This window comes from Mastigoproctus giganteus, chromosome 14 (assembly GCF_048544385.1).
Source record: "Mastigoproctus giganteus isolate SK-2022 chromosome 14, ASM4854438v1, whole genome shotgun sequence".
In the NCBI taxonomy this organism is placed as follows: domain Eukaryota; kingdom Metazoa; phylum Arthropoda; class Arachnida; order Uropygi; family Thelyphonidae; genus Mastigoproctus; species Mastigoproctus giganteus.
This window is the reverse complement of record NC_143588.1, coordinates 40216621-40238784: the sequence shown is the minus strand read 5'-3', so window position 1 is coordinate 40238784 and position 22164 is coordinate 40216621. Positions and strand designations below refer to the sequence as shown.

Here is a 22164-nt window from a genome sequence, read left to right as displayed (position 1 = left end):
GAGTATTTATTCTCCATAAAAATCATCCAGATGGATGATTTTTGTGAGAGAATCTGAATAGTACGTGGGCATAATGAATTTGGTTGTTTCAAAATCAGTTCCAAGGCAGCTAATGTCATAAGGCAACAGTGTACCATGTCTCCTAATTACATATATTCTATGCCGACCGGGCTAGCCAGGTGGGTAAAGTGCCTGCTGGCAACCCAAAGGTCACGGGCTCGATTCCATGCTCGGGCTTGGATATCACGATGGTGCCGTACTATCTGGTTGGATCTCACGGCCACGATACACGAAGGAAGCAGGAAAAAACTGGTTCCTTCATGTATTGATCACATCATACGATAAAAATATATATATTCTATAGTGAGGTCAGTTTTGTGAGATGAGAGTTTTTGTGGATTTTTTGGAGGATACTAAGCCCTTCCTCAGGTTCAACTAACTACGCTAAAGAAATCAATAAAACTTCCTCACATCTTGACAGGTGAGATCTTTTCCACAAGGTATGAAAGAACATTGATCACTGGTGGACCACTGGATACTATATTGGACTGAACTTAATAGTAACTCTCTAGGAGGCATCTAGATCAGATATAATCTTCCTGCCTCTACTCTATAAGCTAGTTCACACAGGAGTCCAAATAGTGTGTATGCTGCAAGGCACATTATCCTTGTTTATACTCTGGCATGACCAGTAGGTCAGAAGAGTTTACACTAATTATTTTGACAATGAATTATAACATTAACCATATTTAGTAGTCATGGAGGCTTGAAACCATGGTCTACTCAAAGGATGTATGCTTCTGCACCCTTTTAACTAACCACTTGGCTACACCAGCCCAATGTCAAGAAACTGGATGTAGTTTTGCTGTGTTTACACAAAAATTTCATTAATTCATATAAGTTCTCTCTCTCTCTCTCTCTCTCTCTCTCTCTCTCTCTGTCTGTCTGTCTGTCTAGTTTTATTTATCTAAAAATAGAGAAGAGGAAATAATCATTCATTTATCTCCGAGTGCGTAATGAAGAGTCCAATTAACAGAACAGACTTATCTAAGAAAAGATTTAAAACTCCCAAAAAAATTCCTTCTCTATTTCACATATATATGTGGTCTCAGATTAAATTTCAATGACATCCATTTCCACCTCACCTGAAAAATCTCACTTTTTCTAACAGAAACTCAATTATCACTTGCCTCAACCAATATTAATTCAATTGCTCTTTATTCTCTCTATGATTCTTCTTTCTTCAAAGGTGATACTTGTACATATGTCTGATATTACTTGTCAGAGATTTTCTCATCTGAGATCTCCTTCAGCTTAAAATCTCTCTATCCAATTCTGTTAAATTCACTAGATGTGCCTTCAATCATCATTCTTCCAACTCTACTAATCACTTAGAACTTTATCCTTTTTTTTAAACTTTACTTTCTCTAATCTAACTTTCCAGACAGTGAGCTAATATTCCTTGGTGATTTTAATAGTCCCAACTCCAGCTGGCTTCAGCTTTCTAGTTATATGGACCCAGCAGATTCTGGGGCTTTTGCAATTACTAATTTACACAACTTGATCATTTACCTACCACAGTACTAGATAATTTTAATTCATCTGTTTATTATCATCTGTTTATTACAACTGGGAAACAGGTCTCTCTCTCTCTCTTTCTGACAGTTCACTGCAGGAGATGGCAGTGCACTCTTTCTTCTCACTTCTCTACAAATGCTCTTGTAGCATGGTTCAGTTCTATCTTCCATTCTTTTCTACTTGTATGCTAATTATCTTCTTCCACTGACTGTAAATCATATGTCTGTAGATTTACCATTCGTAACTTTCCGCCATTGTTATACAACACAACGTTATATCCCGAACTAGATAGCGTAAGCTTAGTATAGAAGAGTATATAATATAATATTGTCAATTAATCAGTAAAAGCTATTAATTTCGTTAAACTTCATTCTGAATTTCAATTGTACTTTTAACTAAATTCATATGACTTAGATTACAAACGTAACATAATTAATTAATACATAACTTGATACGGAAGTTATATAAACGGAACTCGTAGATAATACTCGATACTGAAAAATATATATAGCATTATAACTGTGTTGGGATACAAGTTTAGGGTTATAATTTTGTAATGAAATTGAAATTTTATTGAAATTAAATCGAAATCATGACTCAGACCAGAGCAGAAAAACAAAAGGCTCACGCTAATGGGAGTGCTGCGGTTCAGAGGAGAACTCAGGTGGGCAGTTACCCTCTGAATCACAGCCTTTTAAAATGCACTGCTTGCATGATGTTTGTGGAGCAATCGGGTACGGGACACGATAATGCCATGGGAGTGTCTTTGTGTGTGTGCGATGCAAGGAGTGTAACGAGATCATGCGACAACTCAGCGTTGTTATGGGCCTATATGAGAGCTTGAAGGACAGGGTGAATGCCCTCCTCGAAGGATCTAAATTGAGGGGCCCATCAAGCTATCAGCTGCCCATATCAATGCCAGAGCTTGCACTTGGTCATCAAGCAACACAGCGGCAACCCCCAAGGCAGAATGCACTGGTCCCACAGGAACTAGTAGTTATGGTGACTCTATTGTCAGGGAAACGGGGAACATGCTTTGTAAAAAGGATAGGTGGAACAGGACCAGGGTATGTCTGCCAGGGGCAAAGGTTGATGACGGATATCATCTTTTAAGGGCACAAAAGGTGATATAGTCGTACACGTTGGCACTAATGATATTAAGAGTAGGAGACCAGCAGAATTACTTAACAAGTACAGGTTACTGTTGAAAAAAAGCTGTGAATTAGGGCTGAATATGAAAGTGTCTGCAATTCTGCCCAGGCACGATAGAAGGGCGCCGACCGATCTAGCCGAGTGGGTAAAGTACCTGCCCGGCAACCCAAAGGTCGCGGGTTCGATTCCCGCCTCGGGCTTGGATCAAACTACTGCAAAAACCTTGGGAGGTGCAATATGGCCACAGAAGCCGATGCGCCAACAACTACCAAATCAAAAAAAAAGATAGAAGGGCGTATATGATGAGAGCCTCGTCGATCAATTTGGCCCTGGAAAGATTGGGCAAGGTTCAAGGGGTAGAATTTTTTTCAGCCTGGTCTTTACTTTTTAACAGGAGAGACTGCTTCTACAGGGATGGGATACACTTAAATAAAAAAGGTGCAAGAATATTTGCTGATGCTATTGAGGCAGTGTTAGGTGGGTCGGAAAACTGCTAGCTTGGGAGGGGATACAAGGACTAATACATTAACAGTAGCCAGTGACAGAGGTGAAAGTGATTCTTGCACTGCTTCTATTGGAATGAGCAGCAGACTGGAAAACAAGACACAGGATATTTCAGAGAGCTAACACAGATATCAAACACCAATGCTAGGTGTTTGATAAATAAATTTGATGAATTTGAGGTACTGCTCAAAACATCAAAGGCAGATATTGTTGGGATGAGATGTCAGAGACGTGGTGTCACACAGATATAAGGAATGCAGAACTGGAATTTGGGGAGTATACAATGCGTACAGAAAGGACACGATAGGAAGGGAGGAGGGGTTATGCTATTAGTTAAGAAATACATAAAATCCAAGGAAGTGAAGACAGTCGACATCGCAGGACAGTGCAGTGTCGAGTCAGTTTGGTGTGACCTAAGCATTGGGAGATCAAAATTGAGAGTAGGAGTGTGCTATAGGCCTAATGACTCTGATGAGTATAATAAGAAACTGTACAGGGAAATAGAGAGGGCCAGTAAATCAGAGAGTCTTATAATGGGGGATTTTAATTTCCCATATATTGACTGGAATTTGTGGGTTGGTCACTCACACATTAGCAAGGCTTTTGGGGATTTATTGGATGATTGTTTTCTACATCAGCATGTTCGGGAGGCAACTAGAGGGAGTAAAACTCTTGATCTGATTATCAGTAGTGATTCTTCATGCATTAAGAATCTGTAGATAAAGGAACCACTAGGTGGCAGTGATCACAGTGTGCTGAAGTGGGATTTACTCAAAGAAGTAACTACCATCAGGGGTAAAGGGAAGGGTTTTTGCTTTCATAAAGGCGACTACGATGGTCTGAGACAGTATTTAAATTCTATACAGTGGGACCAACTGCTGATGTTACCAACAACAAATTCAAAATGGGAAGCATTCAAAGAACTTATCTTGGAAGCTACTAGGCGTTACATACCAACTAAGAAATATTGTTCAAGGTTTAGGCCTAAATGGATGTCAGATGAACTGATGAGACATATGGCGGAGAAGAAAAATGCATGGGATACATGTAAATTAACATGTGACACAGAAGCCTATGGTAGAAAAAGCTGATCTGTAACCAAGTTAAAAAGGAGGTTAGGCAGGCGAAGGCAGATTATGAGAAATCTTTGGCAAAGGATGCAAAGAAAAACAGCCAAGAGTTCTTTACTTATGTAAACTCTAGAAGGAAGGAGATGAATCAGATTGGTCCACATGATACCGATGGATCAACTGTTGATGATCCTGCTCAGATAGCTAACAAACTAAATGAATATTTTGCATCAACATTCACACATGAGGAGTTATTCAGTGAGGGGAATGCCAGAGGTGCATTCAACTCTAGCAGAAAGCTGGATAATCTTGTAATAACTGAGAGTAAAGTGGAGGAGAAATTGTTGAAGATAAACACAAGAAAGGCACCTGGGGTGGATGGGATCTATTCAGTTATATTAAAGGAGGCAGCAAAGGAAGTAAGCAAACCCTTAGCCATAATTATGAGAGCTTCCTTGGAGTCATGGGAGGTACTCATAGACCGGAGATGTGCAAATGTGACCCCAATTCACAAAGGAGGATCAAAGGCTGACACAAGTAATTATAGACCTGTGAGTTTAACTTCTGTTCCAGGAAAGTTAATGGAGGCACTGGTTAAAGAAGGACTGCAGGATCATCTAGACAAGATTTCAGTTATAGCTCGGACACAGCATTATTTTGTTAAGGGAAAGTCTTGCCTGACCAATTTGATTGGATACTATGATGCAGTCACAAAAGAACTGGATGCAGGGAATAACTTTGATATTATAGATTTGGATCTTAGAAAGGCTTTTGATACTGTTGCCCATGGAAGACGCTGCACAAATTGGAGCAGTGTGGCATTGGAGGCAAATTGCTGCTATGGATAAAGGGATGGTTGAATGGGAGAAGACAGAGAGTGGTAATCAATGGACACTGCTCGTCGTGGACTAATGTTATTAGTGGAGTCCCTCAGGGTTCACTGTTGGGTCCATTATTGTTTTCTGTATTTATAAATGATATTGATTTTTTTTTTTTTTTTTTTGTAGTTGTTGGCGCATCGGCTTCTGTGGCCATAATGCACCTCCCAACGTTTTTGCAGTACTTTGATCCAAGCCCGAGGCGGGATTCGAACCCGCGACCTTTGGGTTGCCAGGCTGGCACTTTACCCACCCGGCTAGCCCGGTCGGCGAATGATATTGATGATGGTATATCAAGCTTAATGTCCAAGTTTGAAGATGATACACAGGTTGGCAGGGTTGTTAAGGACACTACTGAAGCTATGCTGCTGCAACAGGATCTGGAAAGGTTGAGCAGATGGGCTAAGAGGTGGCAAATTAAGTTTAACATTGACAAATGTAATGTACTACATATGGGAAACAGCAACCCCAGAGCAACATATCAACTCTGTGGTACTACACTGACAGTGGTAGAGAATGAAAAGGACCTGGGGGTAATTGTGCAGGCAGATATGAAGTTTTCTGAGCAGTGCAGATGGTCTGCAAGAGTAGCTCATGGTGTCTTGTCAATGATATACGGGAATTTTTCTAGCAGGGATTAGGAGGTGATTAACCCCTTGTATAAGGCAATGGTCAGGCCACACCTTGAGTACTGTATACAGGTCTGGAGGCCTTATTTTAAGAAGGATGTAGAGCTGCTGGAACGAGTACAGAGAAGGGCAACAAGATTAGTGAATGGAACAAAGGTTGATCTTATGAAGAATGGCTTAAATTTTGCAAATTACAGTGTCTGGAGACTAGGCACTGGCGAGGTGACCTGATAGAGGTTTATAAAGGCTTGAATGGTTTGAGCATGCTCAATGCCGATGGGATTCTTCGTCTTACTCAGAATAATCACCTGAGAGGGCATAAATTCAGATGTAGGATAGATGTGTGGAAATTTGCCTTTAGCCAGCGGATAGTTGGTTGGTTGAACAGACTCCCATCCCCTGTTGTGGAAGTTGATAGCCTAAATAAATTTAAGGCTGATCTGGACAGATATTTCAAACGAACGGAAAGGTGAAATGGAAGTTGTTTTTTTTTTTTTGTTTTTTTTTTGGCTGATGCTGCATAAGCTCGCTTTCTTGCATCATATGCCTCTACTAATGCTAATGCTATTCACAGTTTTGCTGATGATAGCACACTACATTCCAATGTCCAGTTTGAGAAACCTTATCTCACACAAACAGCCACAACTTCATGAATATCCACCAATAATTCCTTAAAAGGTAATTTTCCAGTGAGTTAAGAAAACTTAGTTAACCTCAATCCCTTTAAGATCCAGTCCTGTCTAATTTCTTGCAAAAGAGAGTCTACTGCTCCTACGTTCATCTTCAGTGACAATGAATTCTAGACAAGGTCATATATATCTATTAGGGATTACCATGACTTCTAATCTCTCTCTCTCACATAAGTACATCACAAATATTAAGCAGCACATTACATCACAAAATTATTCTGCATCAAAAAAAAAACCCATTTTCTTTTTCACTCTGAGCATTACTTTTGTTCTAAAGAACTGCTCACACTGTACAAATCTCCGATCTGCCCTACTATGGAATAATATTCCCACATCTGGGAGTGATCCAACAAAACCTCTCTCAAGCATTTAATCCATTCAAAAAAGGCAAGCTGAGTAAATTAATAATCTCTCTCTCTCTCTCACACGCACGCACACACACACGCACGCACTCCATTTTTTGTGTCATGATGTTCAGTTCCCGTTGCTTGCCTTTTCTACAGATACTATCATGGGCACTGTTCATCTGAAATGGAAACTGTAATCCCACAGCTCTCTTTCAACCCAATCCAAAAATGTGTCACATACAGTAAATATCCAATCACTATTCAACTACAAATCCACAGAACCAAATTATTCTCTTCTCACTTATCCCTTTTACCTCTATTCTCCAGCACAATCTTCCTTCATGTACATTTCCTGAAAATTAGAATCTACAGAAATTTTAACCAGAAGGTGATTTGAAGGTGATTCTTGCACTGCTTCTACTGGAAAATGCAGCCTCCTGGAAAGCAAGGTGTCGAGGATTTCAGGCCTACTGTAGGTCATCATGGAACAAGTGAATATGTTGGCCGTGTAAAGGTAACCAAGCGTAAGAACATTTGCATGTATACTTCCACATACACTAATGCCAAGTGCATTGTAAATAAACTTGATTAATTTGAAGTACTGATTAAGTCATCAAATGCAGACATTTTAGGGATAGCAGAGATGAGGTGTCACTCAGACATAAGTGACGTTGAATTTGAATATGGGGGAGTACAATGCATACAGGAAGGACAAAGACAGGAAGGGGGTTATGCTCTTAGTAAAGTAGCATATTAAATCTAAGGCAGTGCATCCAGTGGGTGACCAGTGCAGTGTTGAGTCAATTTGGTGAAACATAACCAGTGGGAAAACAAAATTGAGAGTAGGAGTGTGTTTACAGGCCTAATGCCTGGGATGAGTTATACCAAACAGCCATAAAAAGAAATAGAGTGGGGTGGCAAATCAGAATGTTTCATAACGGGGGATTTTAACTTTCCAGATGTTGACTGGAATTTGTGGGGTAGTCACTCACACACTAGCAAGACTTTTATGGATTTCTTGGATGACTGTTTTCTACAGCAGCATGTTAGAGAGGCAACAAGAGGAAGCAATACTCTTGATCGGGTTATCAGCAGTGATTCTACATGCATTAAGAATCTGCAGGCAAAGGATCCACTGGGTGGCAGGGATCACAGTGTGATCCCTGCCACCCAGCTAATGGGACTAACTGATTTTAACTTTCCAGATGTTGACTGGAATTTGTGGGGTAGTCACTCACACACTAGCAAGACTTTTATGGATTTCTTGGATGACTGTTTTCTACAGCAGCATGTTAGAGAGGCAACAAGAGGAAGCAATACTCTTGATCGGGTTATCAGCAGTGATTCTACATGCATTAAGAATCTGCAGGCAAAGGATCCACTGGGTGGCAGGGATCACAGTGTACTAATGTGGAATTTAATTACAGACAACCACTGTCAAGGGTAAACAGACAAGCTTTTGCTTTTGTAATGGTGACTACAGTGGTCTTGGTTTAATCCAGTTTTTAAATGGGACTAACTGATGATGTTACTAAAAGCAAATTCTAAATCAGAAGCATTCAGGGAATTAATCATAGAAGCTTTTCATATCAACAAAGAAATACTGTTCAAGGCTCAGACATAAATGGATGTCAAATGAACTACTGAGACAGACAAAGAAGAAGAAAACCTTTATTGTACTATATAATATAGTGTAATTTTAAGGACAACATAAAAATAACAATAGCTGAGAATAATAAGTGACATAAAAACATGTTATAATTTAAACAAATATAAATATAGCTGGAAATATATAAAAGTTCTAAGATAGACAGGATACAAAGGTATACAAACGTACATAGGAACAAAATATTTACGAAACATGTTTAGCATTAGTACAGACATATGATGCAAGAAAACAAGCTTATACAGCATCAGCCTAAAAAAAAAACCCTTCTACCTTGAATTTATTTAAGCTATCAACTTCCACAATGACAGATGGAAGTTTGTTCCAGCAATCAACTACACACTGGCTAAAGGAAAATATCCACTCATCTGTTCGACAACTGTCTTTCCTCAATTTCAGTTTGTGCCCTCTCAGGTTTGTAATCTGGGCAAGAGGAAGAATCCATTAGCACTGAGCTTGCTCAATCTATTCAAGGCCTTATACACCTCAATCAGATCGCCTCACAGGTGCCTAATCTACAGATGTTGTAATTTGCAAAACTTAAGCTTTTCTTCATAAGAGCACCTCTTTGTTCCCCTCACCAGTCTTGTTGCCCTTCTCTATACTCATTTTAGCAACTCAACATTCTTCCTAAAATAAGGCTTCCAGACCTGTATGCAATACTCAAGGTGTAGCCTGACCATTGCCTTATACAATATGCAGTAAGTTGGTCTGTATGCAGTTCCACATGTTTGTGTGCAAGAGTTCGTCAGTGTGCATGAGAGGTGTCATTCAGTGCCTCAGATGGCAGGTGGGGACATCATTGGAGAGTCGACATCAGGGGCCACATGACAGCAGAACCAGTTCAGCCAGAAAATGCATGTAATTGCATTCTGATGCAAACTTCTGGAAGTCTATTCCGATTGTTTGCAGGGCTTGTATTATGGGAAGTGATTGGCCAAGTAGAAATTGGTTGCCGACCTTCAGCCTGTTCTGTAGCTGAGAAGGAGCACGGCTGTAAGATTAGGTGGTGGCACCTGTCATTGGCATATGTCCCAGAAGTCAGGGGAGTTGATTTTGCCAACCAGCATTTTGACAGTGGTTCCAATTATCCTCATGCAGATTACTTGAAGCAGCAGTATCCAGTATTTACTGGTGAGTGTGGGTTCCATAAGAAAAGATGAAGCAGAGGCCCATATTTCGACAGTATACAGAACAGTAGAGTACATAACAGTTAGCAGATATCTTGTTGTTTTTGCAACTGTTATTTGAAGATGTTGGCAGACAATCCAGCACATTCAACTTATCTTACACAGAACAGATTCAATGTGACTGTTGGAACTTAAACATCAGGTTGAAAATTCGACCTAATGTTTAGGTTCCAATTAAATTCCACCAAGACCTTTGTGTTTAGATAAACTTGGAATAACTGTGCCCTCCAGTGATGGTTGTATGAGTGTGGGAAACTGCTTCAGAGAGAAGACCATAATTACAGATTTTTCAGGGTTCCGTTTAGGACCAAAATGATTAAGATAGTTGGAGAGAGCTACGAGTTTGTTGCTGATTTCATTTGTGATCACTCCTCTGTCTGCTGATAGTGGTATTTCTGTTAAGAGCTTTATATCATCGGTGTAGCGATTACGTCATTGTTACACACATACAGAATAAGGAGAGTGGTAAATAGTAGCCCCGGTAAAATGCCACCTTGCAGCACACCTGCATGGATGGATCAGGCACAGGAGGCTTTGTAATGAGTGAGGTACACTGTTCTATTATGCAGGAGTGAATGCAGAAAAGCGAAAATGTCACCTTTTATCTGGAAGAAACTGTTTAGCAGTTTCTTCCAGATAAAAGGTGACATATCTGGCTATTTGCTCCAACTAGTAGGAAACACTCTTTCAGAGAGGATGGAATTGAATGGGTAGAGCAGAGGATCAAGGATATATGGACTGAAGCACTTTAACAATGAAAGGCGGGACTTTATCCATGCCAGCAGTGCATGACAAATGCAGTGAATTAGTGGCATGAAGCAGCTGCTTTCGATTGATCTGGTAAGTTTTGCAAATTACAGAGCCTGGAGACTAGGCATCGGCGAGGTGATCTGATAGAGGTGTATAAGGCTTTGAATGACTTGAGCATGCTCAATGCCGATGGGATTCTTCCTCTTGCTCAGAATAATCACCTGAGAGGGCATAAATTCAAATTGAGGAAGGACGGATGTCGGATAGATGTGCGGAAATTTGCCTTTAGCCAGCGGGCAGTTGGTTTGTGGAATAGACTCCCATCGCTTGTTGTTGAAGTTGATAGCCTAAACAAATTTAAGGCTCAGCTGGACAGGTATTTCGAATGAACGGAGGGGTGAAATGGGAGTAGTGGTTGTTTTTTTTTTTTTTTTTTTGGCTGATGCTGAATAAGCTTGCTTTCTTGCATCATATGCCTCTGCTAATGCTAATGCTAATGCTAATAGAAAACAGCTCATCCAAGTGTTATGGAAGATGAGCACATTAGCAGCAGACTTTGTTTTGTGAAAAAATAAGATGGCACTGAGGTTTAAAATGATTGAAGTTAACTAAGTTTCCTTTGTTCCACTGGAGAAGAATCACCTGAAGATCAGCATTTAAGGAAATGGTGTTCCAGCTAACAAGATATTTTTGTATGAAAAAAACATTTTAGTACTGTATTAATATATCTGATTCATAATAAATGATAATTATTCTAAGTATATGTTCAAAAGAAACATAGTATCAGTTTCCCATACAATTTTTTTTGTGCATATCTCTGAAAGGTTTTTAATATTATTAGTCAGTGCTTTGTACGATTTCTTCTTTTTAAACATGTTTTGTAATAAATATTATATTTCATACACTATTACAAAATGAATTTGTGTCTATAATGTGAATGCTTGTATTTATTGAAGATTAACAGGGTGTACCTGTTAATTCTGCATAACTGAATTAACAGTTACACCCTGTTAATTCAGTTATACAGCTTGCTTACTATTGTTGCTTGGTAGGCCTCCGTAGCCGAGTAGTCAGGAGCGGGAGTGCAGTAGCACACACTCTTTGAGTAGACAGGGGTTCAAGCCTCTGACTGCTAAATACGGTCGATCTGACAACCCGCACTGGACCAGCATGGCAGATTATGGTCCATTTCTTTCAGCATGAATTGTTGAGCAGGCTTCCATCCAGCAGTGGAGTGATAATGGCTGCAGTTTGCTTCTTTTTTTATTTTTTGACATGCATGGAAGGCATTTCAAACACTTGTTTTAGCAGCAAATGCTTCTTTTTAACAGCAGACCTTCCCCCAAGATGCAATTTCAGCTACTGTAAGCTGTACAACAGTAACATGAAATGTAACAAAAACTTACTTTCACTTACCATTCGTGACCTCTTTTTAACTCTGGTCTACCTTTTGTATTTTTCTGGACATCCATTATATTATGAACATAAATCACTCATTTGATGCCAATTTGTAATTGTGCATATCTCATTAAATAAGTCAAATCAAAAACTATTCAATTCAGATTTTCTGTGTGTGTGTGTGTGTGTGTGTGTGTGTGTGTGTGTGTGTGTGTGTGTGTGTGTGTGTGTGTGTGTGTGTGTGAGAGAGAGAGAGAGAGAGAGAGAGAGAGAGAGAGAGAGAGAGAGAGAGAGAGAGAGAGAGAGAGAGAGAGAGAGAGAGAGAGAGAGAGAGAGAGAGAGAGATCTTCACCAGCAATTTTTATAAATATTATGGTTCAGCACATTTGTGTTTGGCATATCCATAAATGGCAAAGGTTATATTTAGTGAAAGACTGGTAATGTATACTACCAAAATTTTTTACCAAAAGTGATTAAAGTGTGAACACACTTTTGCAGAGTCATCAATTAAGGGACTGCTGATCACACTATAATATATATATATATATATTGTATTGTAATAATTAAACTGGTATACAGAAAGCCGTGACAAGCTTCACAATCTGCTGAATTAGTATAATTTGAAAAGAAAAATAATTAACTTGTTAGCAAATTATATTTATTTATGACACCATTTCTGCAAGAATAAAATACTTTATATGAAAAAAACATTTCATTACCATTTCAGGGCTAATATAATAAGGGGTTCCAAGAACTGTGTTTGCCCCTCCTTGTCTTGTGGTCAATTGCTTTGATATACCAAAGTCACCAACTTTTACAATGCCATTCTTTGTTAGAAAGATATTAGCAGTCTTGAGATCTCTGCAAGTCCAAAAATTATGATTAGTTAAAAATATTCTATTAAAATACACAATAAATCATTACTTTTCTGTGATTATCATTTATCACATTTATTTGTAATAAATATGATAAATTTATCCCAAATAAATGTGATAAATTTCTGTGTGTGTGTGTGATTTCACTATGTAACAAAATTTTTTATTTTTATATCTAACTTCCTTATATATATATTTTGTGCACTGAATTTAACAGTGTCATTGGCTTTTTCTCCAGCAATTGAAACATCCAGAAACAGAAAATTATGCTCAGTGTTCTCCCCAGAAAATTTTGCCAGCAGCGTGGAATTATGAAGTAGCTGGGTGGGGAATTCTAATACATCAGAATATTATGAAATTTTCTATTATTTATAATTGACTTAAGCGATCCAGAGTTAAAAATTAATTGCATAATTTAATATTATATGCTCCTGTTGCATTGACCTTGATCACATAGTATATTCAAATTAATATTGATCAAGCTCAGTTAATAGAATCATACGGTACCACAAGAATCACTTAAATTTTAGCTCGGCAGTCAGTTAAATTCACTGAGCAGTGGGTTTGATTTGATTTGGTAGTTGTTGGCGCATCGGCTTCTGTGGCCATATTGCACCTCCCAAGGTTTTTGCAGTACTTTGATCCAAGCCCGAGGCGGGAATCGAACCCGCGACCTTTGGGTTGCTGGGCAGGTACTTTACCCACTCGGCTAGCCCGGTCGGCCTGAGCAGTGGGCCCATTCGATAGGTCCTGGGGAGAACACTGATGTTTGCATGGAACTAATATGCACTGCATTATATTACAAAAGTGTGCAACAATACCATGATACATAAGAGGCTATAGCACCCATATCGTAAGGATTTTTTTTTTTTTTTATTGCAGTTTATTCTGGCTATCAAATAAGAGTACAATTAAACTCCAAATACGCCCAGCTATGTTTCAGGATACTGTGAATTTTATACAGGTCCATAAGATTGTTAGTGACACCAAGTTTTACCATCAATTTCTGCTATGGTTATTGTATGGTAGCTGAAGATCAATGTTAAAAGAAGAGTTTTATGGTAGTGGTAAGTGTATGCCTTTTTCTATAACTCTAATATGAAGAAATCCCACAAACCAACATGGCTTGTGGAATTTTGTATGGTAGATATATCAAAGTTTAAAAAGTGTGGGGATAAAAAAGGTTATTTGTTATTTGGTTTTTAGGAGCATTAGCAACTAAGGCCATATTGCTCCAGGATATGCGGTGGTCATTCCCTGACCTTTCTGCATCCTTTGTATTTTGGTGGTGACGGGCTCGAACCCCGGTCTAATCAAGAAGCGTGTGCTACGCACTAATGCTCCTTCCCACCTGGCTATGGAGGCACCCCGATAAAAAAGGGGTAGTTTATTCCAACATACTGGTCTCTATTATTTGGGTGTAATACAACGACCTCCCATTTCCCAATCAATTGGCACTGCCATCCAATGCTGAAGACTTTCAGAATTAGTCTACAGAAATAGATGAAAGATCTGATGAAGAGGGTAACTGGGATTACACTTCAGAAGCCCATTCAAGTAAAATGCCACAAATCCCCAATGAGCAAGAATTGGATGACTTAAAAGCAAGCTTATACAGCATCAGCCATAAAAAAAAATAATAAATAAAACATTTCCTGCATCACCTGTCCAGCCCCTCTAACAATTGGGCTAGTTCTTCCTTAAATTTATTCAAACTATCCAAATCTACAGCACCACTAGATGGAAGTTTGTTCCAACAATCAACTATCCACTGGCAGAAATCAAATTTAAATTTATACCCCTCACTGAGCAAGAGGAAAATGCCATCAGCATTTAGCCTACCTTAAAGTCTGAAACCCATCAATCAGATCTCCTTGCAGGTATAATTAGTTCTTCAGTTCTACTTAATGCTGCAGATGCTGTAATAAGCAGAACTAAAGCCTTTCCTAGTAAGAGCACCCTTTTGTTCCTCTCACTAATGTTGTTACTCTTCTTTCTACCTGTTAAAAAGATTCAGATCTTTCCTAAAATGAGGCTTCCAGACCTGTATGCAGTGCTCAAAATGTGGCTTTGTACAAGAATAATCAGATCCTTATCCCTGTTGTAAAAATTTCTGTATATCAACGACAAAATCCCATGAGCTGTCCTAATAGCCTATCTGCACTGATCAGAGAATTTCATATCTTACTGCACAATTACCCCAAGGTCTTTTTCATTCTCAATACCCTGGATGTGGTACCACACAGTTGGTACATTCTTTTTGGGATTACTGCTACCCATGTGTACCTTACATTTGTCAAGGTTAAATTTCTCAACCCAAATGCCACTTCTCCACTCACTGCCTAATTTTTCTAGATCTTGTTGCAGTAACATACCCCGATTACTGTCATTAATCATCCTGCCAACCTTCATATCATCTGCAACTTTGACATTACCTGATATGCCTTCATCATTATCATTAATAAATACAGAAAAAAAAAATAGGGTCACCATTCAACCCACTAATAACATTTGTCCATGAAGAGCAAAAGCCCAGTGATAACAACTCTGTCTTCTTCCACTCAACAATCCATTTATCCATAGCAGTAACTGGCTCTTAATGCCACTTTGTTCCAATTTGTACAGCAGTCTTTTATGTTCAACATCAAAAGATTTTCTGAAATCTCAGTATATAGTGTCCAAATTATTTTTTGCATCCAATTCCTTTGTTAATACATCATAGTAACCAATCAGATTGGTCAGACAAGATTGCCTCTATATGGCACATAAGGCTTTGGTACAACTCAGTTTTAAATATAATTGCCATATGTTTAAGCACTTGTCCCATAAAGACATTGAGGAATCAGTCCAGCATAGAACAAACTGGTATGAAGTGCCTTTAGCCAGGAAATGTCAGTGAACTGCAAGTCTCTGTGAGTTGCTTACTTGCCAGTCAGGTGCTCCTTCAAGTCCAAAGTCATGGAAATTGCTTAGTGTGAGATTGCAACTGTGGAAGGCTGTCCAGAATCTCCTAATTATAACACCATAAAAAAATGGAGGAGGGGATTCAAAGAATAAAAATAAAATAATAATAATAAAAAATAAATAAATAATAAGAGAAAAGGAAATAGACAATCTATGCTTTTCCCTCCTCCCAAAGGTAATTATCTAGCTGACCTTTGAATTTCCCCAAACTGTCACCCTCTACCACCCATGTATGTAACTTATTCCAGTAATTTATAACTCGCTGGCTAAAATAAAACTTCCTGCAATCCAGTCTAAACATCTCCCCCCCCTCCATAACTTGAAATTATGGCCCCTTGTTCTAGAATCATTTATAACTGTGAAAATTTTGTCCTTATTCATTTTGCTTATGCCTCTCAGAGCTTTAAACACCTCAATCAAGTCTCCTCTAAGGTGCCTAGTTTCCAAGCTCTGCAACCCACATATTCAAAGTCTTTCCTCATATGGACGCTGTTTTTCCGATCTCACCAGGTGAGTTACCCATCTTTGGACTCTTTCAAGAAGCACAATGTTTTCTTTAGATGCGGTCTCCATACTTGAATGCAGTATTCCAAGTGTGGTCTAACAATAGCCTTATATAATGGGATTATGATGTCCTTATCTCTACTCGCAATTCTTCAATAAATCATCAATAGGACAACATGGGCCTTCCTAGAAACCAATCTACATTGCTCGGAGAACTTCATATCTGGCCGTATTGTCATATGCAAGTCTCTTTCCTCCACTAACAGGTTAAGTTCAACTCAACCAAGTGTATAAGTTATTTTGGGGTTACTGTCCCCCAGGTGAAATATCTTACATTTTGCTGGATAAAAGCATAGCTGCCATTTTTCTGACCATTCCTGAAGTCTATCTAGGTCACTCTGAAGAAGCTCTGATTGGCAGTGATCATTAACTACTCTACCAATCTTTACAACATCTGCAAATTTAGACTTCACGCCCTCTATCCCTTCATCGATGTCATTTATGAAAATCAAAAACAACAGTGGTCCTAATAAAAATCCTCGGGGAACCCCACTTCTTACATCAACCCAATCTGAAGAATAACCATTTATCACAACCCTCTGCCTCTTGCCCTGAAGTCAACCAGCTATCCATTTAAGGATTTTCCCTGTGATTCCAACCTGTTCCAGCTTATAAAGTAACTGCTCAGGTGGGATTGAGTCAAATGCTTTGCTGAATTCTAAATAAACAATTTCGAAATTATTCCTTAATTTTGAAATTGTTTATTAAATTGTTCATGGTCAGCTCATGAGTGACCCAGTCAAAATATCTGCAATAAGGCCTTTAAGGTTGGGATTATTCATACCACAAATTTAAACATATACACCAACCGTTTATAAGATCCATCATTATGAGGTGCGGTTACCCCCAGAGGGTCATTGATAAATACAATAGAGAGGAAGAGCCCAATCGGGTAGTTCCGCCTGTACCGCTTACCACAGTGTATGTTCCCTACTATCCGAGCCTGTCGGATCACATTGCGAGGATGCTTCGCGATTTTCAGACACGCTGTGTGCAGCTCCCGGGCCGGAGGTTGCACACAGTAGTGTCACAGGTCAAAGACCCCATTACTAGGGATTCTAGTAGTGGGGTCGTATATGAGATCACATGCCCGGATTGTGGGGAATGTTACGTGGGGGAGACAGGACGGCGTCTCAAGGACCGTCTGGGGGAACATTCAAGAGCGATACGGACTGCAGAGCTCAATAAATCCGCCATTGCCGAGCACTATTGGGAAAAACAACACCAGATTTCCCCCGACAACGCTATCATCCTTGACCGGGCGCATAGATTCTGGGACCGCAAGTGGCTGGAAAGTCTGTGGATTGGATCCTCTGGCAACAATAGCATGAACAGAGACAGAGGAGTTAGGCTTCACCCCCCCTTTTTGAGGCGGTGGTTTTTGCCAGAGATAAACGTTTTAGTTTTCCACGTCCTCAGACCACTTCCGGTTCTGGTACAAGTGAAAGGAATACCGAGTATGCGCCTGGTCATCCACGTGTGCCGTGAACCTGGTACTTAAGGATGTGTCACTTAAATTTTCATTATTGCTGAGGAGGGAGGCAGACACCTCCGAAAGCTTTAATAGTGTTTTTATCGATTTATATTTTAATGCATTTTAACTTATTTACTTATTTTATTTTATTTTTGTTGTAAATTAGTTTTTTGTAAATAATCATATTTTTGTAAATATTATTTTACAGTCTTTTGTATTATTTTATTTTATTTTATTTTACTATTAAATCAGTTATAAACGGTTGGTGTATATGTTTAAATTTGTGGCCAGTCAAAATAGCTAACCAGATTTTTTAAACATGATTTTTCCCTTTACAAAACCAGGCTGAGTATCCTTCAGAATTCCATTTCTATCTAAATGATCCTGAATTCCGCCCTTGATCATTGTCTCCATGATTTTCCTTACTACTGAAGTTAGACTAACTGGCCGGTAATTTACCACTTCACTCTTAGAATCGCCCTTATGTATTGGAGATACATTGGCACTTTTCCAATCCAACGGAATCACTCCCGAGTCCAGTGATGCTCTCATAATTAGCCTCAATAGTTCAATGCGCTCCCTTGCCGCCTCCCTTAAGATTATAGGATATATGCCATAAATCCTAGGAGCCTTACTGGCCTATAGGCTCGAATGTTTTTATATTAAATAAACGTGAAATTTCAACATCATTAATTACATTTTTTTAAACTTCACTCTCACAATTTCTCAATGACGTAAAGGGATTGTCTTCTGTAAATATCAATGCAAAGTAACTGCTGAGTTCATCTGCAACTTCAGCTGGGGTATCTAATACTATCCCACATCCATTACATAAGGGTTCGATCTGGTTTGTCCTTCTCTTCTTTGCATTTATATATGTGAAGAATTCTTTATCCCCCTTCTTTGTTCTCTTTGCCAGCCTAACTTTTTCTGTGGCACTATTACAGGTCAATTTGTAGCTGTTATAGGCTTCAGTACTTTTTATTGCTCTGTAACTTTTCCATGCAGTCTTCTTCTGATCAAGTATTATGGCAAGTTCATTATTTATCCAACTTGGAATCCTCCTTATGGAATATTTTTTTACTGGTATATAAGCATTCAAGGCTTCTGTGATTAATGTTTTAAAAGTATACCATAATTCAATTGTATTCGCTCTCTGTGTGTTATCTACCCAATTAATAGAGTCCATGTAGAATCTTAAGCCGTTGTAATTTCCTTTCCTGAAATTACAACCCATTCCTTTTTCCTACTGCATAACTACTGCTAACTCTCTCTTCATCGTCCACGGCAGAACTCCATGATCACTTCCTGCTACTGGCCCTGTACTGTCGGCCCTATTATGTCATCTGGTTGATGATCATTTCTAGAGTATTCTTTTTCCTAGTACTTTCCCTGACATGTTGATACAAATAGCAATCATCTAGTTGATTTAAAAATTTTGTCCCCCATGTAGAGTTTCCTTCCCATTTGCTCCAATCAATTTGAGGCAAATTAAAATCACCCATAATAAGACATTCATACTTACTTGCCCATTCAATTTGCATGTAGAGGCTCTCATCATAATCTTCACAATCACCTGGCCTGTAGATAACTCCCACTCTCATTATACCTTTGCTTCAAACAATCTTACACAATACAGTTTCTATAGTAGAATGTGAAATGTCTGAATCCAGGAAATCTTTCATCAAGTTCAGGCTGCTTTTGATAAGAAGCATGACCCTGCCACCCCGTCTATCTTCCCTATCCTTCCTAAATACGTTTTACTTACCGTACTGAAATTCATCATCCCCTATCTCCAGGTAGCACCACATTTCTGTAAGCCCTATTATGTCAGCGTTAATTGTTCTAACCAGCAGTTCAAAGTCACTCATTTTATTGATGATACTTCTGATATTACTGTATAAACAATTAAGACTTAGTGTTCTTGTATAGTTGTTAACTACCCTGACACACCCCTTAAAGTTATTTAAGCTCCCTTCCCTGGCATTAGCTGCCCACTCATTTGAAACATTTCAGCCCTCAGAACATCTGACTACTACATTTCTGTTGTGGTAAGAAACAAGAACTCTTGAGGTATGTGCAAGTGTATGTTTGACCAATATTATCAGATAAACATGTATCTATATTACCCTTGTCCTCCCAAACTAGCAGTTTCCCTGAACCTTTAAGGTATCCTCAATAATACTGGCAAAAACGCTTGCACCACCTTTGTTTAAATGTATCCCATCTCTACAAAACAGATTCCTTCTACTTACAACTGCAGGCCAAGCTGATAGAAATTTCCCCCGAAAAGCCTTGCAGAGTCCTTCAAGTCTTGAGTTAATCCACAAGGCTTTCACCATATAATCCCTCCTATTGTGTCTTGGCAGAATTGCAGACATATAGACATTGTGACCTAATTCGCAGCATTTCTTCAGCATGGTCCTATATTTGTCTAACAGATTGTTCAATCGTGTATGCTTAATGCCATTAGTCCCCACATGAATAATAATATTCTCTTTACCCCCCTTAAAATCTGACAATCTGTTGGTGACATCACTAATAGTTGCTCCCGACAACATACCCTGGTTCTAGTCCACCCATCCTTATTACAAAAAATATTTCCCGTTTCCCGTCTCCTAATAAAACTAAGTCCTCTTGAACCAGAGTAGTTTGCACCTGGTTATTCTCTTCTGGTGCCCAAATTGGGAGTGTATCTCACTTGGTGGATTACTAGAGTCTTGAGTCCCTGACGAGCTCCAAGATACATTATTCTCGAGGATAAGCACCCGTTTTTTCAGTGACTCAAATTGTTCTAGCAATGCACCAAATTTTATCTTAGATTGACCTTGGAACAGGCCTGTGGCATGTAATCCAAGGGTAAAAAAGTTCTGCAAAGGATAAAATCATGACTCACCTGGGAATCACCATCAGCTATTTCCATATGAGTCATGGAACCCTCTGACGAAGTGTTCAAGGCAGATCTTGTAATAACCATTACAAAATTTACTAATTATTAATAAAAGAAACTTTCAAAAAATTATATTTATAATATTAAAAAAATCAAACTATTACTGGAAAAAAGCTATGAAAATAAACTTTACAATATACTAAATAACCTTTGAAACCCTGCTCTACTTCACTAATCCTGCTGTAATCCCCTCTTATCTATACTTCTTTGCTGTCACTGTGAAGAGCTGCAAAAGGTACATCTGCTCGCCATGAATGAAATGCAAGTTCATGAGTTTGTAGCATTTGATTAACTCATTAGCCTCTGACATAATAGGTAGAAGAGAATTATGGATAGATCATTCCCCAGAATTTGTTGTCAACAAAATCTACCAGAGGATCTTTAGAGAAGACACTGACTCCAATATCATCAAACTAGACATTAAGCCAAAGTACAAGACTAAACCAAAGGCAAATTTACACTGGATGATTGAGCTTTCCCCAAGTGCTTGGCAATCTCTTCACAATCAAGATCGAGTTTTTATTGGGAGTAGCCACCAATACAAAGAGCATGTGGCTGTGCCCAAGTGCTTCTGGTGTTGCCACTTTGGCCACACTACTCATACCTGTTCAGATATGTGGCCATGACTACAACGGCTACACAAATAAGTCCAGTGATCTCATTTGTGCAAATTTCAAGATGGCCAGAATGGACTCATCTCACTCCATCTGGGGTAACAAATGTCCAATATATCTGAAAGTCAAGAGAGTCCAACTTAAAACTGATTATGGTACTACACCTTAAACCATATAATATCAAAGCCCCGAAATTCCCACATCAAGGCACAGAGAGCCTGTACAGTTGTCGATCCGATTTGCCTCAAAACGAATGAGCAAAATTTGGATATTATTCTTTTCCAAGATCCTTACACTCACTCGAGGAAGGTGGGAGGGTATCCCCTTGCCTACAAAATAATGCAATTTAATGGCAACATCCCATAGGCTGCCATCATAGTCTGTAACCCAAACATTACTGTTACTCGCATCTCCTTCCTCTGCTCTCCATGGGTTGTATGCTAACATGTTGTTGGACCCATGGGTCCCTTCCATCTTACATCTTATATCCAATACACCACGAGCTACTCGTGTAGACAGGCTGCAAGAGTAGCTCATGGTGTATTGTCAATGATATATAGGAATTTTTCTAGCAAGGATAAGGAAGTGATTATTCCCTTGTATAAGGCAATGGTCAGGCCACACCTAGAGAACTGTATACAGGTCTGGAGGCCTCATTTCAAGAAGGATGTAGAGCTGCTGGAATGAGTACAGAGAAGGGCAACAAGATTAGTGAATGGCACAAAGGGGTACTCTTACGAAGAAAGGCTTAAGTTTTGCAAATTACAGTGTCTGGAGACAAGGCACCAGCGAGGTGATCTGATAGAGGTGTATAAAGCCTTGAATGGTTTGAGCATGCTCAATGCTAATGGGATTCTTCCTCTTGCTCAGAA

General features: G+C 39.0%; 1 protein-coding gene across 1 annotated transcript in view; it reads right to left on the bottom strand.

Moving 5' to 3' along the window:
- The window catches only part of LOC150075077 (serine/threonine-protein kinase Nek8-like), a 223962-nt gene that overhangs the window by 31850 nt on the left and 169948 nt on the right, over positions 1-22164 (bottom strand). Inside the window, exon 7 of the mRNA XM_090389083.1 lies at positions 12571-12712. Coding sequence (XP_090245209.1) covers positions 12571-12712 — 142 coding nt within the window. The remainder of the gene's footprint in view (positions 1-12570; positions 12713-22164) is intronic.